General features: G+C 38.1%; 1 protein-coding gene across 2 annotated transcripts; it reads left to right on the forward strand.

The window, feature by feature from the left end:
* The first annotated feature begins 323 nt into the window (after positions 1 to 323).
* On the forward strand, positions 324 to 11,545 carry DDX18 (DEAD-box helicase 18). Of its 2 annotated transcripts, none has more exons than XM_065671342.1 (14): positions 324 to 569; positions 673 to 825; positions 1,819 to 1,956; positions 2,378 to 2,513; positions 3,008 to 3,108; positions 3,213 to 3,412; positions 3,493 to 3,607; positions 4,723 to 4,862; positions 5,710 to 5,790; positions 6,916 to 7,068; positions 7,788 to 7,901; positions 8,619 to 8,675; positions 9,968 to 10,145; positions 10,788 to 11,545. In XM_065671342.1, the coding sequence occupies exons 1-14, from the start codon at positions 452 to 454 to the stop codon at positions 10,928 to 10,930; spliced, it is 1,827 nt and encodes a 608-aa protein (XP_065527414.1). In that variant the 5' UTR covers positions 324 to 451; the 3' UTR covers positions 10,931 to 11,545. The 2 variants fall into 2 exon arrangements, with proteins under 2 accessions (XP_065527414.1, XP_065527413.1); XM_065671341.1 differs by having other exon boundaries at positions 325 to 569; positions 5,710 to 5,871.
* Positions 11,546 to 21,119: the final 9,574 nt, after the last annotated feature.

The following is a 21,119-nucleotide window of genomic DNA, read 5'->3' on the forward strand; positions in this document are numbered from 1 at the left end:
CACTTTCAGCCGCTGCCTACAGTTTGGGGCCTGCACGGTGGGGCACACAGCAGTGTCCCCAGCCCCTCTGGCCAGCACACAAGAGGACATGCGGGGTATCCCCAGACCACCTCTTCTGGAGGTAACAGATTTGGAACCGCGCAGGTGGATGCCAGGGAGCGCTTCTTACTCCCGTTTGCAGTTAAACACCTGTAACCATGAGCAGAGGCAACACCACCGGTACGGCGGGGTAAGAAGTGTCTGCGGCGGGGAGGGGACGGGACGGGACGGGAGGGCGCGGCGCCCGCGGCCCGCCACCCCCCAAGATTAACGCAGGCTCTGTCACGCCGTGCCGCCGGGTGTCGCTGTGGGGCTCCCGTCATGCCCCGCGGGCGGCTGGGTGTTCCGGCCGGGCCCGCACGCGGAGTGCCGCTGTCCCACGTGTGAAGGGATCGTGAAGCGGGGCGGCGGGATGTCGACTCCGGTCGTCGCCAGCAGCTTGCCTATGCGGCTGCTGCGCAGGAAGATCCACAAGCGTAACCTGAAACTGCGGCAGCGCAATCTCAAGCTGCGGGCGGCCGAGGAGGCAGGTACGGCCGTGGGGGGCCTCCCCCGGCTGAGCGCTTGCGGAGCTGTCGCTGACTTTGCGTTTATTTTTTTTCCTTTTCTGCCTCCTAAACGTCCCTCCGGCAGGCGAGGCGGCATCGCAGGGCCCTCCGGAGGAGGAGGAGGTGCAGGAAGCGGCGGCGGCAGGCGGGGAGGGCGCGGATGGAGCCGACCCCAGCGACGGGCAGAAGAGGAGGAAGAAGAAAAAGCGGAAAGCGGCAGCGGCTGCTGTGGAGGAAGGTGGGTTAACGAATACAGCTTGCCCCCCAGGGCTGAGTTACTCTTGAAGACTCACAAAAGCGTTTGTTTTCGTTTTCCGCTCTGTGGGAGCGGATCAGTCGGCTGGGCAGTGAGAAGGGCCTTGCGGTGGTATGAGCTATGCTTTAAAGCCCTGGAGGTCTTCAGTATTGCCGGGTTTACTCCAGTTGTAATATTTGAACTCTAATACATACTAAACCGATAGCAAACAGTTGTTGCATAGGATTGTGCTTTGTAACATGAAGTATGGATGTTTTTCTTGTTTATTAAGCAAATACGTATTTGCCGTCTTTCACAGTGAAGCTTTGAGATTTCGTGGTGCTTCTTGTGCTTGGATGTGCAGCCAGTGTGGCCTTTTAGCAACGCATCCAACCTTTGGTAACATCTGTGTATTATAAAACTAAAGCCTAATGGGCAACTAGCCCAACAAAATTGCATCCCATAAATGTTGCTGGATTTGTATATATCTTCATACAGGTGTATGTATAGATACACATATACATATTTGAAGTTTCTGTCCCTGATGTATTTGATCTTTGTGACACTCACTATGGTTATGAATAAGAAGAGGTGCTTTCATGCTCTGAGGATTCGTGTCCTTAGGACAGAGACATTACGTATCACATGTCCTGAGCACAAACTGAGTTGAAAACTTGATGTCTGCATTACAGATAGGAAAGGATTTTGTAACTGAAGTTTAAGAATAGTTTATCTTGTTTCCACAGAAAAATGTCACAGAATATACATTAAGCTTAATTGTTTTACTATGGGAAGTGGATTGTGGAAGGAATTTAGGATTTTTTTTGTGCTCTGCCTCAGAAGGTTCCCTAGAAACCTTGCCTCCCCTTCTGCCCTTTCCCACCCCATGAAAAAAGCAAGACATCTGTGCGTGGTTTACAGACTGTCTGGAACAACTTGTAATGATGAACAAGTTTTTCATATCTCTGACTTGCCTTCTGTAAAACAATGCTCTAGGTACAGAAACTAAAAAAGCAAAAACTGAAGAAGATGAATCTGCCAAGGTAGAAGATGAAGAAAAGCAGGATTCCGAAGAGAAGAAAGAGGAGGAGGGGGAGGAGGACGAAGTGCCTAGTTTACCACTAGGTGTAACAGGTATCTGGCTTTTGCTTTTTCATGCTTGTGCAAAAATCTAAAGTCTGTCTCTTCCAGAGCAAGTTGCAGTTTTCAGGTTAGCTTTGTAAGTCAGGTGTTGGGAGTACAGGCGATGTGACACTGTTGACTGTACAGCTGTTCTTCAGTACCTCTCCTTTGAAATCTGCATTATATCCACACTCCTATTAATCTTGAAATTACTAGTTAATATCTGCTTTAAAACATAACACGTTTAATTGTAGAGCAAAAAGTTAATGAAGAACACAGTGTCTTCAGATTTTATGGTAGAAAGGAATAAGAAAAATTCCTTTTTTTTTTTTTTTTTTTTTAATCGAGGTCAGTTTTGACTGCATAATCTCAGAGGACAGATGGAATTGAAGAAATTAAGTTTGAATATTTTTTATTTCTCCACTCACTTCAGGTGCTTTTGAAGACAATTCTTTTACTTCCCTGGCCGGTGTTGTCAGTGAAAATACATTGAAAGGCATAAATGACATGGGTTTTACACACATGACTGAAATTCAGCATAAAAGTATTAAGCCGCTTCTGGAAGGCAGGTAAGAAATACAGCTTTTTAATCATGATACTGACCCGAAATGTTGTGTAAATTTTGCTGTAAAACTAAATATATTAAATGTAAGTTTTCTACAGCTAAACTGTTGTGGGTTTGTTTTTTGTTTTGTTTTGGGTTTTTCTTTTTCTCCGTATGTTCTCATATAGACAGTAATAGAGATTAACAAATTTTGTAAGTGTTGTGTGTGAACAAATACGTAGGGTGAGCTCATGGGGAACTGTTTTGCATTTGTCTTTGAAAGCTGGGAAGTGTTTTCACTGGTCTTGTCAGTGTGTCTCAAAGACACTGTCACTAGTGACATAGTGACCAATTGCCGTCCAAGACCATCTGCCAACAAGCTCTTAGTACCAACTGTTCTGGTTTCCTTTAAGCCATGTTAGGTTTTTATATTGGCAACATATGATTGTTCAAAATGTGATTATTTTTTCCTCTGTACACTCAGCTAAATGCTTCTTTTTCTAACTTTGCTGCATACAGGGATATTTTAGCAGCTGCAAAAACAGGAAGTGGCAAAACACTTGCATTTCTTATTCCTGCAGTAGAGCTCATCTATAAGCTGAAATTCATGCCTAGAAATGGTAAGACTGTATTTCACAGTTGAATTTTACTGTGGCACTGCCATTTAGGGACACAGCTAGGAGGGGAATTGGATGAGTTATAACTTGTCTGTTGTATTTTTTAGGAACGGGTGTTATTATTCTCTCTCCTACTCGAGAGCTTGCTATGCAAACCTACGGAGTTCTTAAAGAACTGATGAATCATCATGTTCACACATATGGTTTGATAATGGGGGGCAGTAACAGATCAGCAGAAGCACAGAAACTTGGAAATGGAATCAACATCATTGTAGCAACACCAGGAAGACTGCTGGATCATATGCAGGTAGATAAAATATTCATGTCTGATCTATTAAAATATAATAAAGCTCCTGTACTTGTCTGACTCATTTGTTCATCTTCTAGAACACTCCAGGTTTCATGTATAAGAACTTGCAGTGTCTGGTAATTGATGAGGCGGATCGTATCTTGGAAGTTGGATTCGAAGAAGAAATGAAACAGATCATAAAACTTCTACCAAGTAAGGGAAAAAAAAAGTATTTCCTGGAAATCATTTGACTAACATTATGTCTCCTTTATGGCTCAATTATTGTAAGGAAAGTCATTAATTTTTATAGTTCTGTAAATGCACTTCAGAGTCATTGTCTTACTCTGTCATTTTTTCTGATAGCTAATATATGTTACTTTATTTAACAACATTTATCTGAAGGACAGAGTTTTCATGTGCACTTCAGGGATATAATTCTGTTTGTGTAAGATCTTTTAGTTTAACATTTACATACTCTCATTCATCTTCCTCTGCCCGTTTATTTTCTACAATTCATTACTTCCTAATGTTTCTATATGAGGAAAAAGGTCTTCTGAATTGCAGTTGAAATTTTCTTCATACTTCCAAGAACAGTATCTTAAGGAAGTTTTAAATATTTACCTTAAAGATTTTCTTTCCCCGATTTTTCATTTATTTATTCCAGGTTGTTTGGCAAGAACGGTTCCCACTGTTCCTGCAGTCGTAAAATGGAACAGGCTTGGTCTGCATTATCCATGTACTCATGTAACAAGGAAAAGATAGAGGATAAGGATACATATTTGAGCTCAGTGATGACAGGCAGGCAGGGGGGTGTCCTGCACCTGCTGTAAGAGCACTGAAGTCACTGAGGTTCTGTACAGACATACTGCCATGTGACTAAACAGCATATGCACAAAGGGGTATGATCTAGACTGATTTTGCAAGACAAACAGTAACAATGCACCCTTGGTAAGGCTTTTTCTTGCACAATGTCTAGCATGATTTTTAAAGAAAATATTAATATTCATGGGAATTAAATCACTGTAGTTAGAATTAGGTCAGTCTCTATTTAAATCATTGTTTTGTGTCTAAATTGGAGTGCAAGTGATTATTAACGTCTTCCCAGGGAGAAAGAATGTTGTGTTTTGATAGCTAAATAAACATCCTGTACAATCCATAACACAACTACACCTGTCTTTGTCAGTGTAAGTATGTTTTAATTAGAATTTAATTGGAAAAAAAAGCAGACAACTTGCTCAGGGAAGTTTGCAGCTGGAGATTTTATGGTTTTGCTGTTTGAATTCTCCTTTAAAAAATGAGTCTGTCTTTCAAAATAAATATTTTTTCAGAGCGCAGACAGACGATGCTTTTTTCTGCTACACAAACCAGAAAGGTTGAAGACCTGGCTAAGATCTCTCTGAAGAAAGAGCCACTCTATGTTGGGGTTGATGATAATAAGGAGACAGCAACAGTAGATGGTCTTGAACAGGTAAAACGCAAGTGTTAACAGGCGTACGATCTGCAAACATACCAAGTCCTTTGTGGTTTTAACTGGGCTGTACAAACACTGTCTTCAAGGGTATTTACCATCCTAGTGGACAAAAGCTATTGTTTGCCGAAAGGGCTGTATTCAGTCTGCTAACTAGAGTAAGTTACATGCATCTAGTCAATGTCTGAAGGACAGAACTCATGAAATACTAATATAGTTTTTAGATTTGTTTGTTCCTGTCTGTATTACATACATAGATCCTGTTGTCTTTCTAACTGTATTTTCCATGTTACTGACTACATGTATATGCACACTTCAGATCTGTTTCATTGTTGTTTCAAGATAATTTCTCTGTTTGTGCAGTTGACATGATGTTGTTAATAAAATTCCCGGTAGCTGTGTATTACCTTAAAAAAGGGTAAGCCAGTAGCAAAAATGCAGTAAAATGAAAGTCTTGAAATCATATAAAAATACCAAGAACCCTATGCAGTTTTTTTCATGCCTAGTGTCAGTAATTCAGAGTTCTTGAAATGCATTTTTATTGTATAAACTAATTATTTTTCACTGAACTTACATTAGTTTGGAGAATTATATATTCCTTCTCCATATTTCAAGTTGGTACAGTAAGCTTCTTACCAAGTTCATCATCTTTAGGAGTTTCATATACCAAGATAAGGAACAGACAACAGATCAAATGGTTTGGCCTATTGCAGCTGGAAAAATTAATTTGGCATGTTTGTTTGACTACATAACACTTCCTTAATGTAATTGTATTGCAAAGCAAGTTACATTGAAGCGAAAGTTTGTTCCGTACCATTTTATTTAACAATATTTAAAACTTTTCCAGGGATATGTAGTGTGTCCATCTGAGAAAAGATTCCTTCTGCTCTTCACATTCCTTAAGAAGAACCGGAAGAAGAAACTAATGGTATTTTTTTCATCATGTATGTCAGTAAAGTACCACTATGAATTACTCAACTATATTGATTTGCCTGTTTTGGCCATTCATGTAAGTATTTTATTAATTGATTAATTTATCTGATAGTACCTGTAAGCTGTTACTGACCTTACATTTGCCTTTTTTATTTCAGTCCAGTTTCTAACAAGCAGATACCCTGCTCAGAAAACTGATAGTCTTGATTAGTCTGTAGAGAAAGGAAATAAAGCAAAGACTATGTAATAACACCAGTTCAATATTGTTAATCCTGCTGTTTTCCAAGCCAGGGCTGAACACTGATGTTAATTTATGCTCTGTGTGTAGAAGGCTTTCTCTTTTCTTCCAAGAGGTTGCCTTTCAAGCACTAAAGCTCAATTTGTGGAGCAAAGCTGTTGTCAGAGGAATCCAAACACTCTAATCCCTGAAGTGTTGGGTGTTTCTTCTAAGGCCAGGGTGATGTTTGGTTTTACTATTCCAATTCTTGCCATTTGGATGAGTATTTTAAATTGTGGTTGGTTTTGTTCTTTTTTGTTTTGTTTTGTTTTGTTTTGTTTGTTTCTTTGTCAAAACCACAAAACGCATAGTTTAGAAGAAAGAATTAACTGAAACTTTAGGTAACAGTTACAGCTGACCACAAATGTCCTTTTTTTAATTTTGTTCTTTTGGAATTTTTTTAGCTATACTTTGATAGAACTGTTCTAAATATGTTTGGTTGGTTGGGTTTTTTTAACTTGTAACGTATGTAACATATTGTTAGACTTGCAAATGCCTTCTTTTGAACTTCAGGCATTTAGCAGCTCTCTTGAAAAGAATATTTATGCAACCAAATTGTTAATGCTTTGGAAGATAGACTGTAATCTCTCAGAGATACCACTACATATAGCTCTGTGCTGTTGACTGGTAGCATTGTTTCTTCACTGCAGAATAGTCCTGCTTGGTCTGTACAAGTCCATGATATGCAGAGCTACCCTAAATTATTTTCTGGTTTTGGCAGTGGTACCCTATGTGAAATGAGAAAGTAGATTTAAGCTTACAAGTGGGCAGATTATTTTTTTTATTTGTTGATATACTTTTTTTAGTTAATATTTCATCCTTAATGTGTTTTTTTTCTCTTAGGGCAAGCAGAAACAAACCAAACGTACTACAACATTTTTCCAGTTCTGTAATGCAGAATCTGGAATACTGTTGTGCACTGATGTAGCTGCCAGAGGACTAGATATTCCTGAAGTTGACTGGATTGTCCAGTATGACCCTCCAGATGATCCAAAAGTAAGTTAAGGAAACGGAGAAACTTGAAAGCAACAGATTCAATCCTAGCTACAAACATTGTTGCAGAGAAAAGCTGAAACTGCTGATGAAACTGCTGCAGGATTCAGCCATGTTCAGATCTAGCTGCTGATTTCTTCCACTTCATCAGCTCCTGGGAAATGCTGCACCTAGATGAGACCTTCATTACCATTTTAAGAGTTGCATTTAAAAATCTTATTCTTTGTGCTGTTAAATTAATGTAAAATCTAATTGGCTAAACACCAAAACAGTTCTCGGGCGGAGTATGAGTTTATATATGCATCCCTGAGTCTCCTTACAGCTTTTCCAGTGGAAATTGGATTTGTATTTAAAAGTATTCTTACTTGAATAAATGTCCAGTGTAAATAAGCAAAACTCAAAAAGCTCAGAAGTTTTGACAAATAAACACAGCAAATATACCAAAAGCAAAGTTTTAATTTTCAGTTACAGGAGACTTAAGATTTTTATTCTTTAATAAAAGGTAAAATACTTCTAGTCAGGGATTCTGTTAAATTAATCAGGTCTTAGCCTAATTAATGCATTGCATCTCCAGCATTTGCTTTCCCTCATCCATGTGTCATTTAAAGTGGTCTTTAAAAATAATGGATGATGCACTACACTATATTAATGTGAAATTGGGAGGGGGAGAGTTACTTGTTTCTTATGTGTTTGAAATACTGATTGGACTTGCTCTTTCTTAGGAATATATTCATCGTGTTGGTAGAACTGCCAGAGGTATAAATGGTAGAGGGCATGCTCTGCTCATTTTACGACCAGAAGAACTGGGCTTTCTTCGTTACTTAAAACAAGCAAGGGTAAACCTTATGTCTAGAATTTTTAATTTATTTTTTTTTCTTACTGTGCAACAGGTTTTTAAAAGCAAAAAATATAATGTTTAATTAACATTAATTTTTTTAAGCAAAAATTCTGTTGCTTAGAAAATGTTTAACTGAACAACTATCTTGATGTCTAAAGTCAGCAGCACAAAGGTAAATACTGAGTGTATTTATAGTTGCTTTGCAACTGTGTAACTTGTGGTACTAATAAATAAATAAATTTCCTATGACTTGTCTGTGAAAGCATGCTGGGAGTTTGACCACCCAGAGGAAATGAAAACCAGGATATTGCGTGTGCAGTTTTCATTTTTTCTATTCAGTGTCGGCTGCATTTTGTTCAATTCCAGAAGTGCAGCCACCTTCTAAATGTAATTATTCTAATGTCGCAGAACTGCGCATACTTTCTTGGTTGCTCTCCTCATGTGCTTCTTTACAGTACAGAGTTTTGACACTTAAAGTGGTATAGCTTCTAAAGCAAAGCTAAAGTGATAACAGTGTCATACTGAGCATCTTTAATCACTTCATTTAAGGTAGAGTAATATACTGGCATATTGATGTAAAGGCTCCTTACAGATACAGCTGGGGTATTAAAAAAAATAAGTCTTCGGTTATATAGGAGGTCTATTTCTATTTGTTGTACATCTTAAACACATTCACTGTTCACAGTATAATTTTTTTTTTTTTTTTTTTTTTAAGGTACCATTAAGTGAATTCGAATTTTCTTGGTCAAAAATTTCAGACATCCAGTCTCAGGTATGAAATGACTTTATCCTACAGTTACTCTGCATATCTGTATAATAATTTACATGGAGAAAGCTAGTCTTGTGCAGTTTAGAAAATCCTCCCATTGTATCTTGGTAACAGTAAAGCGATAAAAGGTTTAGAAATGAAAGATTAATTTTAATATCTAGCACTAAATTTGCATATTACACAGTATGTATTGGCTTGTAAGAATTAGTTTTTCACATTATCTTGCAAAAGCACAGTGATGTAAACGTGCTTTCAGCTTTTGAAAGGATGTTCTTGTCTGGCAGAGCAAACAGGGTTTTGGCAGCTTTTACTGCATAGTTACATATGTTCAGATTAACTGTGAGCAACGTATGTTTTATAAGATGATATACTCAGACTTCTGTGAGCAGAAAGAGATGCAGTACCAATACTTAAAGATGTTAAGATACATTACAGATGTATTTTTAACTGTCTGGTTTTAATAAAGCCCAACATCAGCTTAGCTTGTTTTGTGCTCCAGTGCTACAAAAATAGCCATAGAATAGAATGACGTAGATAGTTCTGTAGATGTGAATTTCTATTGTTTAGTTTTGTGATTCATTCTTCTGGTAAGAGTGCTGTAAAGCTTCTTTGCAGTAACTTAAATTTGAAGTAACAAGTGTAAGAGGCACTGAAGAGGTTCCCAGTTAAGAATAGTTAGAAAGCAGTGATGTCCAGCATAAGTTAGTATGCTGAATTAATGTAAGCTAAGCATCAAATGATACCTGGATCTGAAGAGCATTGAGAACTTAGACTGCAACAAATAAGATGTCTACACTACTGCATCTGCATTTTTGTCTTGGAATTAATACTGCTGATTTTACAATGCATTTGCACCATAATAGATAAGACTACATATAGAATTACATGGAATTGTACATTTTAGATGTGTGACTTAAAATTACACCATCATTGCCCATTAATTCTCAATGCATATAGTTTTATGGTGTGGCTGTAGTTGTATACTCCTTGATTAACCTGTTTGGGACAACCCAATTTAATATTTCTATAAATTTTGATATTGCTGAGGCTTTGTACTGTAATTCAGTTTCAGTACAAAAAAAACTTCCCCCCCCTTTATAAAAGCATTCTGATACACGTACGTGCACTTCTGCCACAGGGCAGTTTTGCTGAAGTGAACAGTGAATGTTACTGCAACACCCACAGTAAATAATCTGCTTGAATATAATTTATACACTTGTTAACAGCTATAAATGAGTATGTCTCTTGTTTTGGTTTGGTTTTGTGTTTGTTGTTTTTTTTTCCCCCCTCACCAGCTGGAAAAACTGATTGAGAAGAATTACTTCCTTCACAAGTCAGCCCAGGAAGCATACAAAGCTTACATTAGAGCTTATGACTCCCATTCTCTGAAGCAGATCTATAATGTCAATAACTTGGATCTTCCCAAAGTCAGCCTTTCATTTGGTTTTAAAGTTCCTCCATTCGTTGACCTCAGTATCCTTTTACTGTAGTGTTTCAAAACTGTATTTCTGTGTTATACATGTTAAATGCAACTTCCTGAAGTTCCTATGCAACTTCAAATTCTGATTTTGTTATTAATCACATAAATGTCCTGTGCTCCAACAGTAGTTTATTTTAAAAGCATGTTAAATAGCAAATATTTAAACTGCAAAAATTGCCTACAAACATCTATGTTTTAGAGAACGTAGCTGCTGTACGTGATTCAGTTGCTGGGGGGTAGCAGGTGCTGTAATGCATACATGCAAGTGTGTTCTAGAGTACTGTTTCCCATGCATTGTTATTTGAATTGAAAGGTACATGTTTAAGTTCTATAATTATGGAATATAGAAATAGAGGAGCAAAAGCATGAAATAGGAGATGCTATAGATTATTGTCCAACCTGCCAGTGGATGGAATTGGAAGCAGAAGTACTTTGGCCAACTCTGTTGGACAACTGAAGGAATTAAAAGCCTTATTTAGCACCACAGGCACAAAGTTCTAGTTCTGCCTGTAGTGATGCAATGCAGCTTTTTGTATAATGCTGCTATATTTTCTCATATTAATAACCTTTACAGTACCTAAAAGGCAACATTTCGAATTATTCCTTTTTAAGTTCTTTAACTAATAAAATTCCAGATGTGAACAGCAACCATGGGAGAAGACTACAGAAAAGAGGTGGAGGTGGGGGATTTGGTTACCAGAAAGCGAAGAGCGTCCACAAAGCTAAAATCTTCAAACACATTAACAAGAAATCAGACCATCGGCAGTTTTCTCGTTAATCATACATTCATTAAAATGGCTTGTGGCATTCATACAGACTACCTTGATCAAAACTATCTGGCATTTACTTCCAATTTAAACTGCTCTATTCACATTTTTAGGATTTTTTATGATTTTATTTCTGGGAACATCTTTTTATTTTTCATTTTAGGAAAACTCTTTTGGAGGGAGATTAAACATAGACAGGGAGAATATGGCCAATTAATTTTGCCATGCTGCTTGTAAGGAAAAAAGATAGTTGAATATAATTATCTCAAGTCAATACTACAGTGTTTTTTATTCAAGAAATTAAAAATACTTTTAGGGTTTATAGAAGAATTTGCTTCACATCTACCCTTTTTTCTGTGCACACCTCTGAAAATCGTTGGAGGAGACAATGCAAGGGCAGATTACAGTGTAAGATAAAAAATTGCTCACATGAAATCATTACAAGGGTTTTTAGTGCTACAGAACTCTGCCCATCAGATACGCTGAAGAATATAAGATCCCTTTAGAAAAGAACATACCTAAAAATAATTAATGCTGTATGAGGTTGTGATTAATTTCAGTCATGGTTACCTGTGTAACAAATACACTGTCCAAGATTAAAAAAAAATTACCTTTTGTACCACGTATGGGACACGCTTAATAGTGTTTCTTTTCAGTGTGACAAAATGGTTAACATTCTAGTGAAATGTTTGCTTTTCCTTCATGTTCTCTTTAAATCTGACTTTATCCATATGGTTATGTCTTGTGTACTCTTATGAATATGCGAAGAAAATTAAGAAAAGCAGATGACATAAATTGAAGCACACAGCCCAGATGATGTTTTTTCAAATGTTCCACAGCCTTGATGGGAGTGAGAATTTTTGCAGTTGTATCTCATAAACTAAGACTAAAAGGCACATTTATAATTTATCACAGAATCACAGAATCACAGAATCCCAAGGGTTGGAAGGGACCTAAAAAGATCATCTAGTCCAACCCCCCTGCAAGAGCAGGGTAACCTACAGTACATCACACAGGAACTTGTCCAGGCGGGCCTTGAATATCTCCAGTGTAGGAGACTCCACAACCCCCCTGGGCAACCTGTTCCAGTGCTCTGTCACTCTTACAGTAAAGAAGTTCTTCCTGATGTTAACGTGGAACTTCCTATGCTCCAGTTTACACCCATTGCCCCTTGTCCTATCACTGGATATCACTGAAAAAAGCCTAGCTCCATCATCCTGACACCTACCCTTTACATATTTGTAAACATTGATGAGGTCACCCCTCAGTCTCCTCTTCTCCAAGCTAAAGAGACCCAGCTCCCTCAGCCTCTCCTCATAAGGGAGATGTTCCACTCCCTTAATCATCTTTGTGGCTCTGCGCTGGACTCCTTCAAGCAATTCCCTGTCCTTCTTGAATTGAGGGGCCCAGAACTGGACACAATATTCCAGATGCGGCCTCACCAAGGCTGAGTAGAGGGGGAGGAGAACCTCTCTTGACCTACTAACCACTCCCTTTCTAATGCACCCTAAGATGCCATTTGCCTTCTTGGCCACAAGAGCACATTGCTGGCTCATGGTCATCCTCCTATCCACCAGGACCCCCAGGTCCCTTTCCCCTTCACTACTTTCCAGCAGGTCAACCCCCAACCTGTACTGGTACATGGGGTTGTTCTTCCCCAGATGCAAGACTCTACACTTGCCCTTGTTAAATTTCATCAAGTTTCTCCCCGCCCAACTCTCCAGCCTGTCCAGGTCTCGCTGAATGGCAGCACAGTCCTCTGGTGTGTCAGCCACTCCTCCCAGTTTTGTGTCATCAGCAAACTTGCTGAGGGTGCACTCAGTTCCCTCATCCAGGTCATTGATGAAAATATTAAACAGCACCGGTCCCAGCACCGACCCCTGAGGAACTCCACTAGTCACAGACCTCCAGCTAGATTCTGCGCCATTGACCACAACTCTCTGCCTTCTTCCTTTCAACCAGTTCTCGATCCACCTCACTACTTGATCGTCAAGCCCACACTTCCTTAGCTTATCTATGAGGATGCTGTGGGAGACAGTATCAAATGCCTTACTGAAATCAAGAAAAACTACATCTACCGCTCTACCATCATCCCTCCACCTAGTCACTTCCTCATAGAAGGCTATAAGGTTGGTATGGGCAAAGTTAAAATACTACCACAGGATTGGGGTGCTGGAGAGACTTGATAAGTGAAATGGGGTATAAATATAGTAGGATATGTTATTGGGGAAATAAACTGAAACGGAGGAGGGTGGAATAGACATTGCAAACAGAACAAAATGAAGGCTACAAAAAGAATAGACAAAAGTAGAATAACTGTATTATATATATAAACCCTTGGGATTCTGTGATTCTGTGATTATTATTTTCATAGCTTGACCATTATAGGTAAGTATTCTCCTGAGGCTACAGTGGTGGTGGGCAGGAGTATTTAAAAAGTATACATCCATCAATGCAGAGAAAGACTAAAATGTCACAGAATCCAGAAATCTGGGCCCCATGTGATCACAGTAAAACATTTAATTTACATTTAAAACACAACTCAGGACCAATTAGGAATACAAAGTCATATGTAGTTATTCCACTGTCAAATGGACTGTTATTCCTTAGGTCTTTTGAAGTAATACGTCAGATTTCAAGCTATGATATGTGCACTGAAGTAGCAAAACATTGGCAGACTTTATTTCTACCCTCAGAACAGATCATCTTTGGGGGAAAATGCCTAATAAAATTCTTTGAGAGAGTCGAGGCATTGTCAATTTCTAATGATACGAGGCACAAGTCTGCACAATTCCCCAATGATATATTTGGCTTGCATTCTCTTATGTACCCTAATACAAAGAAGTATTTGAAAGACTGGATGGTTTTTCTCTAGAGTAGTACTAGCTTAGCCTAAAAAAAGAAAGAATACTCATTTAAACATTATAGATGTATAATGGCTGCACAGCCAGTAGTAGCTACATCACGCTGTGATTTCCCGATTAACCAGATTTCCTGAGCTAAGTGGGAATTGAGAAGAGCTTCAGCTTTCTAGCCTCTGCATATGCAGTTACTTTTCTCTTTGTTTATAGAAATCATATATGAAAAACAGTTTGATGAAACATCTCTGTGTATCGGGTAGCATCTATTTTACGATGGTACTGCAGGAACTTCAGAAGATTATCAAGCTGATTGGAAATCCAGCGTTTCCTTTGCACCTTACCCTGTTATCAATCTTGTGAGCAGCTAATAGACCTCAGCCATCAGATTCTCAAGGCTTGTCTCATAACAGTGATTGATAGGCTAGGGACTAATACCGTGTGCCTTGAGAAATTGCCTTCTTTTTCTGAGAACCTTGACAAAGAAATTGGACCCTTTAAGCCACTTAAGGGGGTGATCAAAACTGTCCTGCTTGAACTGGAAGATTTTTCTGACAGTTCTTGGAACAGGCCTATAAGGGAGAATTCCATTGCCAAGCTACTGCTCATAATCATGAAAAACCTTGTCATGATACGAATTTTCTGTGCCATAATGTTGCCGAGTTACAGACAAGCACAAGACTAGTCAGAAAGTGTTGCCATCAAATTTTTCAGAGTGAATGTCACAGGTAGAGGGCAAGTTTATTGACATTATAGAGCAAGAATACTTGAGAAAAGGATATTATCTACTTTGCTGTAAATAGGTTTATATTTTGACACTAATTAGCCTTTTTGTTTCATGCATGAGTTGATAGCTCAATTTAAGTAACCTACCAAAGCTTTAGAAACTAAAAGATTTGCTTTCAAGCCAGTAATCTGAGGTCAGAGGAAGCAAGCTCTCACAGGAAGGGCGAAAAGATTAAACAAAATAACATTTTAGTAGAGGTCTCCAGTTTGTCACTATGAAGGAAGGTGGTGTACTGACAGGACAGCACAGGTCTGTAACTTCTTTAGTTCTACCCCCATTCTGCCAAGGAGATAGTTGTCCAGCTACTTCAATCCCATCAAAATTTACAAGGGGTTTTATGGAGATCTAACAGCTAGAAAAGAGTCAATTATTAGTGCTTAAAAGGTGGGCTGATGGCTGGTTGGTTGGTTGTTTTTTGCAAACTGAACAAACAATGCTGAAATAAGTCTAGAATCAACTGGCTAAGCATGCAGAATAAAATCTGTCATCTGCTCTTGACTTTTGCTCTAGGATTTTCTCAGGATTTTAGCTGCTTGGCTTGACAGGAGAATTCATGTAACTGTTTGCAATGCTTTTGTTTGCTCTAGATTTATAGATTTTGAGCCCTGACAATAAGAATCCAGCCTCTTGAACTGGAATGCTCTTTGCTTCTAAAAAAATTGCTGGCTTGCATCAAAGTCATAAATACTCTAATGTTGCTTGTGTCAAATCTCTTTATTACACAGTCACGTGGGAAGAGATTACCTTTTTTATTTTTCTCCTCTTAGCCACCACAATAAACTTTTGATATGGAGTTGTGAGAAAAGGTAGAGGAAGGGTGCCATTAAGAGAATGGAAGACAAATGGAAAATCAGGGTGCTGTCTAGACACACACTCACTTTGTTATATCGGTGTCATCCAGCTTAAGAACTGCATTCACCTCTCAAAGAAGTATCTGAGCATCCTCTACAATAGCAGTTCATCTTCCCAAACACTTTTGTAAGCTACAGCACCGAGAAACATAGCTATCTACTATTTTTTCCCCAGTTGGCCAGAATTAAAAAGAAGAAAATCATAGGCTCTGTAAAATCTTGTATAACAGTTCCAAAACTTCTTCCAAATGCTCCTCTTTTGGCTGTCATCTGAAGATGTTTAGCCACTCAGGGCTTTCTAAGCTCTTCTTATCTATGAGTGGTTGCAATCACCTGTGAATGCTGAGAATTACAAGAATATTAAATATGTTCCTTGACATAACCAAACCTAGATTTTCACTCATAGGGATTAACAGACCAAGTGAATTTGTAGAACTATTGAGTCCGTCTTATAAGCTCTGGATAAGTGTTCTTGGTACCTTGTCATTTCTAATTAATAAAACCCTTTCTGTATGGGAAGAGAAAACAGACTTCAGTCTTGTTTTCCCAGCACCTTGCTCTGATTGTTATTAAGAGACATGAGAATGAATTTATGATGCTACATAGTAACACTAATACCTACAAAATGTAATTTAAGAGCATAAATGTAATCCCGAAATGACATTGCTTTAAAAACAAACACGAAACAAACAAAACCCAAACAAAAACACAAAAACAGTATAACAATTTTTCCCTAGAAATTGTATTCACTTATATCTTTACATTCCTATCTTAATTGTGGCAGAGGGAAAGTTAGCAAAATAGTGAAATGTACTACAATAGGTAATTCTTTAATACCAGGAAAAGAATCCTTGACTAAGCCCTAGCTGCAAACAGCCTGTAACAAAATTATATTAAGTGCAAAATTATTATTTAAGCACTGCATTTTCCACTTCAGTGCAAAATTTTATTAATCTTTTTCTGGTGCTTTACAATTACATGCTATAACTTTATGTAAACTCTCCACAATTTTTTGTCCTACTTTCTACATAAATTGAGCAAGGGATCATTTTTAAGTAAGGATACTGAAGAGAATATTTTCAGTTGGAAGGAACCTACACTGATTGTCTAATCAAGTTGAGGTCGCACCAATGCTATTTCAGGCGCAAACTGATCAACAGTGTATACAGGTTTTAATTAACCTTAAACTCACCCAAACAATTCTTTGAATATAGGTATGAAACTTGTCTATTCAGAAGTATTGCATAGAAAAATAACTGCCACACATACATATTCCAGACTTGTATTCATGACAAAAAGATACAAAGGCCTTACTTTACATTCACTCCACATTACAATGCCAGTGAAGTTAATTAGTAGTAATAGGTGGCCCATATGGGGAATGTTTTGTGAATGCTTTTTCTACTGAACTTAAGAAAAATGTGAAAACAGTTGCTGTACATGTCTGAAGTGAGCTAGAATGAGAATCAAAGGCATTTAGGCACTGCAACTTTCTTGGACACCAATTAAAATAGAAATCAATAGATGTGGATTCCTAAATAACTTTGACACTAAAAAATATTAAAATCCAAAAGTTAGCAGTAGCAGAAGCCAACAGTCAAGGTCAAACAGATTTACTCAACTGTATATTATTAGTTGAGGGGATTTTGTTTGTGGCCGCTCTAAGAGCAGGAAAGCGTAATGTTAGTGGATCTGTCACTATATATACTCCTTTGTATTCCTGTGTTGGCCTTAGCTGCACTAGGACTCATTATCTGTTAACACACATGCACACACCCCTGTGGCAAACCTAAGTCATGCATCTATACAGATCTAACTAGCCCTGGTGTTTGCAAACCTTGCATTGAGTGGCTCACATCCTCATAGGTTACATAAAACTGATGTGAATGGAAATTATTCTGTCAAAAGATTTTCTCATTAAAATCAACACTAGCTAGCATTTCTGTGACATCTAGACTCTTCATCAAATTTTTAATCATGAAAATATGGAAATCGCTGTTAAAAGATTTTTGAAAGTTTGTTTTTCCTTTGAGCTGCAATTTTTCTACATATTTATCGAATTAAATGCAGTATTTGTATAAGTTAGTTTTGTGAAAAATGCTTTATAAAGGAGGCTGGTTTTCTCTTAAAGAGCTAGCAGAAAACAGAGGATGGAATAAAACTGCATCTACTAGAAGCTGCCACAGGATTTTTTAACAAAACAAAGAATGAAAAATGAGTCAAAATGGTCAACTTCAGTGCAGTCCCTTTGTAATGGTCTGAAAATAATCTGCCATCTCTAGCAGATAAAAGCAAACTTCTGAAAAATATAAACTATATTAAAATTTTATAATTTGCCATAAAGATACAGCACTGCTTCACATAATGAATCGAAATTCTGTTATCTGGATGAATCATCATCCTCCAGAGCTGTTCCTAAGCAGCATGCTGTCCTTGAAAGTGCACGGAAACAGAGCTATAATGAAGCTGGCCCGAGTAGCTGCTGTCTGGTGAAAACATTCACTTCTTCAGCACAACTGCACAAAGGGGAGCTCAGACAGGAATTTTGAGGGTGCAGAGAGGGCTTATACTAATTTAGGACTTACAGACTGACAGGAAAAAAATAAAATTATCATAAAAATCAAAGCTTTGTTTGGGTTGGAAGGGACCTTAAGGACCATTCAGTTCCAACCTCACTGCCATAGGCAGAGGCACCTTTTACTAGATCAGGTTGCTCAAAGCCCCGTCCAACCTGGCTTTGAACACTTTCAGAGATGGGGCAGCCACAATTTCTCTGGGCAACCTGTGCCAGCATCTCACCACCCTCACAGTAAAGAACTTATTCCTAATGTCTAATCATTATGACAAGACTGAGTCTGAGGAGACTTATTTCAAAGTCAGCAGCCAAAAGAATGAGTTGCAGGTGGTGTTTAGTAAGGCGATAAGGACTAGAAGTATGTTTTGCTATTCCTCACCTTTGTCACAAGTCCTTTTCTCAGCAATTCTCTGGCCACCAGGGAAAAGTAAGAATGGATGCAAACAAAGATATTAAGTATCTCTACTCTTAGACTTACAAGCAGATTACTGTTTTTCCACCATCTTGTGTTTTCCATCCCTCAGACATTTTAGCCCACAAAGCTCCAAACATCCAGAAGGGAAGATGATGCTATTTTGTATTTACTGTTAATTCTATCACCTAGCACCAAGCCCTTAGTCACATATTTATTTGCTTATTTAAGAGCAATGAACCAGTTGGTAATATCAGTTATCTTTTGAGGATACACACTGTCATACTTAATTGAATAAGAAACTATAAAGATGCAGAATGTAGTTTCTGAAGTCCTTAAGGCATATCTGTGAATGAAAGAACAGATTTTCATTGTTTTCACTGTACTTTCACATGACAGCAACTTGTAATGCTGTAACTGTACTTAAAAGCAAACTAGGTCCTCCTTTAATTTCAGTAGATGAATAAGTGTGTTTTAGTTTTGTCTTTTTTATCATTTCATGCAATATTTATTTGCTTTTCCTTTATTAAGAATACATGAATAAATGCAAGTCTCCTCAATTTTAAAATTTCCTCTTCTCTTTTTCAAATTATACCCTGGTTTCTGAGACCTTCGTAACGTGTTGCCATAGCAATCTTTGAGGAGCACTAAGCTTTTGCATTCACAGGACAAGACAGCAGTGGAGTAATTATCAAGAAAAATTAATCCATTTGAGACTTTATTCAAGCCTCTGTGTTACAGGACTAGGTTATTTCAGCTAGGTTATTTCAGGGAGGAAAAAGTGGGGATTTCAACGCACTTAACGTGTGAACTGGAAAATATCCGGATGTGGCACGTAATGTACACATCATAAACAGGAGTAGAGGGATGGGACACACATCTTCTAGGAAAAGAAGGCTTTGAAATAATCTGGGCTATTTTAATGGCAGGCCATAACCCACAATTGAACTACCCTTACACAAGGAAAAGACAACCTCATTTCTTGCAGGAGCAGGCACAAATGAATCGTATCTTGGCCAATATGGGCTCCTAAACATGAAACTTTTGCAGTTAGTCTATGTCAGTTAGTCTTATGTTTTCTTTATTTGCAGTCTTTCTTTAATAGCTGTTATTCAAATTGTGACAAGATTCTTCTATTCCTTTATTAAGTTCACAGAACTGATTATTGTTGAAACATTTAGAAGTTAAAAGACTTTTTTACCTGCCTGTTTCCCTTACTGCTTTTAGGCCTGGGTGCCTTTTAAAGGAATAAAGTATTGTTCGGTAATTCTTTAGCTGACATTTTAAAAACAAAACAAGACACAAGTCAAAAAGGAATAATATAAAGACAAAGCACTGAAAGCTCCTTGTGAAGCCGTCACATACTGTTTCCCAACTGTGACAAATTTTCACCAGTGCCTAATGATTTCAGATGCTGCTTTACATTCAACTTGCAGCAGTACTGTGAAGACTTTTCTTGACAAGCTCTGTCAGATTCTACCTATTGGAAGCTCAACAGGCAAAATGTGAGACATTCACCACTCAGAAGTCCTTTTTTTCCTAATAATAAAAGCTGGTAAGTAATGCAGATAGGTATTTTTCTCTTTGCTGCTGGCTTACACTAGATCACTTGTTAGAATTATTATAGGAAGAAGCAACTAAAATCATGTCTGCATATATATATATATATATAAATATATGATTTGTTTATCTAATGAGTGAAGTGGCATCCCAAAGTTAAGCAGCAAAACAGCCTGGTTATTCTGACTACAGCCATTATCTGTCATTTCTGTAATAATTGTTCCAGCTTTCGAATTTGGGAACCCTGAGTAAGGAAAGCTGGACTCTGCTTGCCTTGGGTTAACATAGTGGTGTTGTTAGAGGTTTGTGTTTTGTCAGATGGTTTCTTCAGTGAATGTGAATGCAAGTGAAGAACATTGATTGGAGCAATATTCATTTACATGAGACTATTCTGACCCAGAAAATACTCCTTCTCTACCTCAGAAACAAGCAACCAATCTCCTGTCCCCAAAACCTACTCCATTAGTCTGTGATGGCAGGTACACTCTTACTTGCAAGGAAACATCACTGACCTTCTCTGATCTTACTTACTGGTGCTCAACAACTTCAAACAACTTTATAGAGATCTTGCAACACCACCATACAACCTGGTAGGGGAAAAGAACCTGTGTTTTGTCCTGTTACTCCCACTGAATTTGTCCTGGTAACAGACTAAGGGGAAACAAAGCAGGTGAAAATGCTGCTTACAGGTTGTAAAGGACACCAGGAATGAAAGCAGGCAGAAGATAAAGCACACCCCCCAAAGACCTTAGATATAATACCTTAAACACACTTCAAATACAATACCCAGGTTGCTCTATGATCTTCTCACATGTTACCATTTATTACTCAGGGAACGGCAAAGCTCATTGCTGTGTCTCCTTTATGCGTAACACCCTGTTAACATCTGTTATAGACTTCAAGAGAGACTGCGTAACAGGTTTGAAATTATTTTTAAAAACTTTGATTTTGAAGGCAGTTACTGGAAAGGTCCAGAGGAAGGGATGTTTTCCAGAGCCCGGGCACCTGCCGGAAGTGAAGAAACCGGGCCATGAACTTGCCCCGAACACAAGCAAGGACAGAGATGTTCCCGGCCACTTAAAAATCTAAGCGAACTTCAGTGATGGTTTTCTTTTTTTTTTTTTTTTACTTTTCTAACCGGAAAATATCCCATTTAA

The sequence above is a fragment of the Lathamus discolor genome, chromosome 3 (genome assembly GCF_037157495.1).
Source record: "Lathamus discolor isolate bLatDis1 chromosome 3, bLatDis1.hap1, whole genome shotgun sequence".
Lineage (NCBI taxonomy): Eukaryota > Metazoa > Chordata > Aves > Psittaciformes > Psittacidae > Lathamus > Lathamus discolor.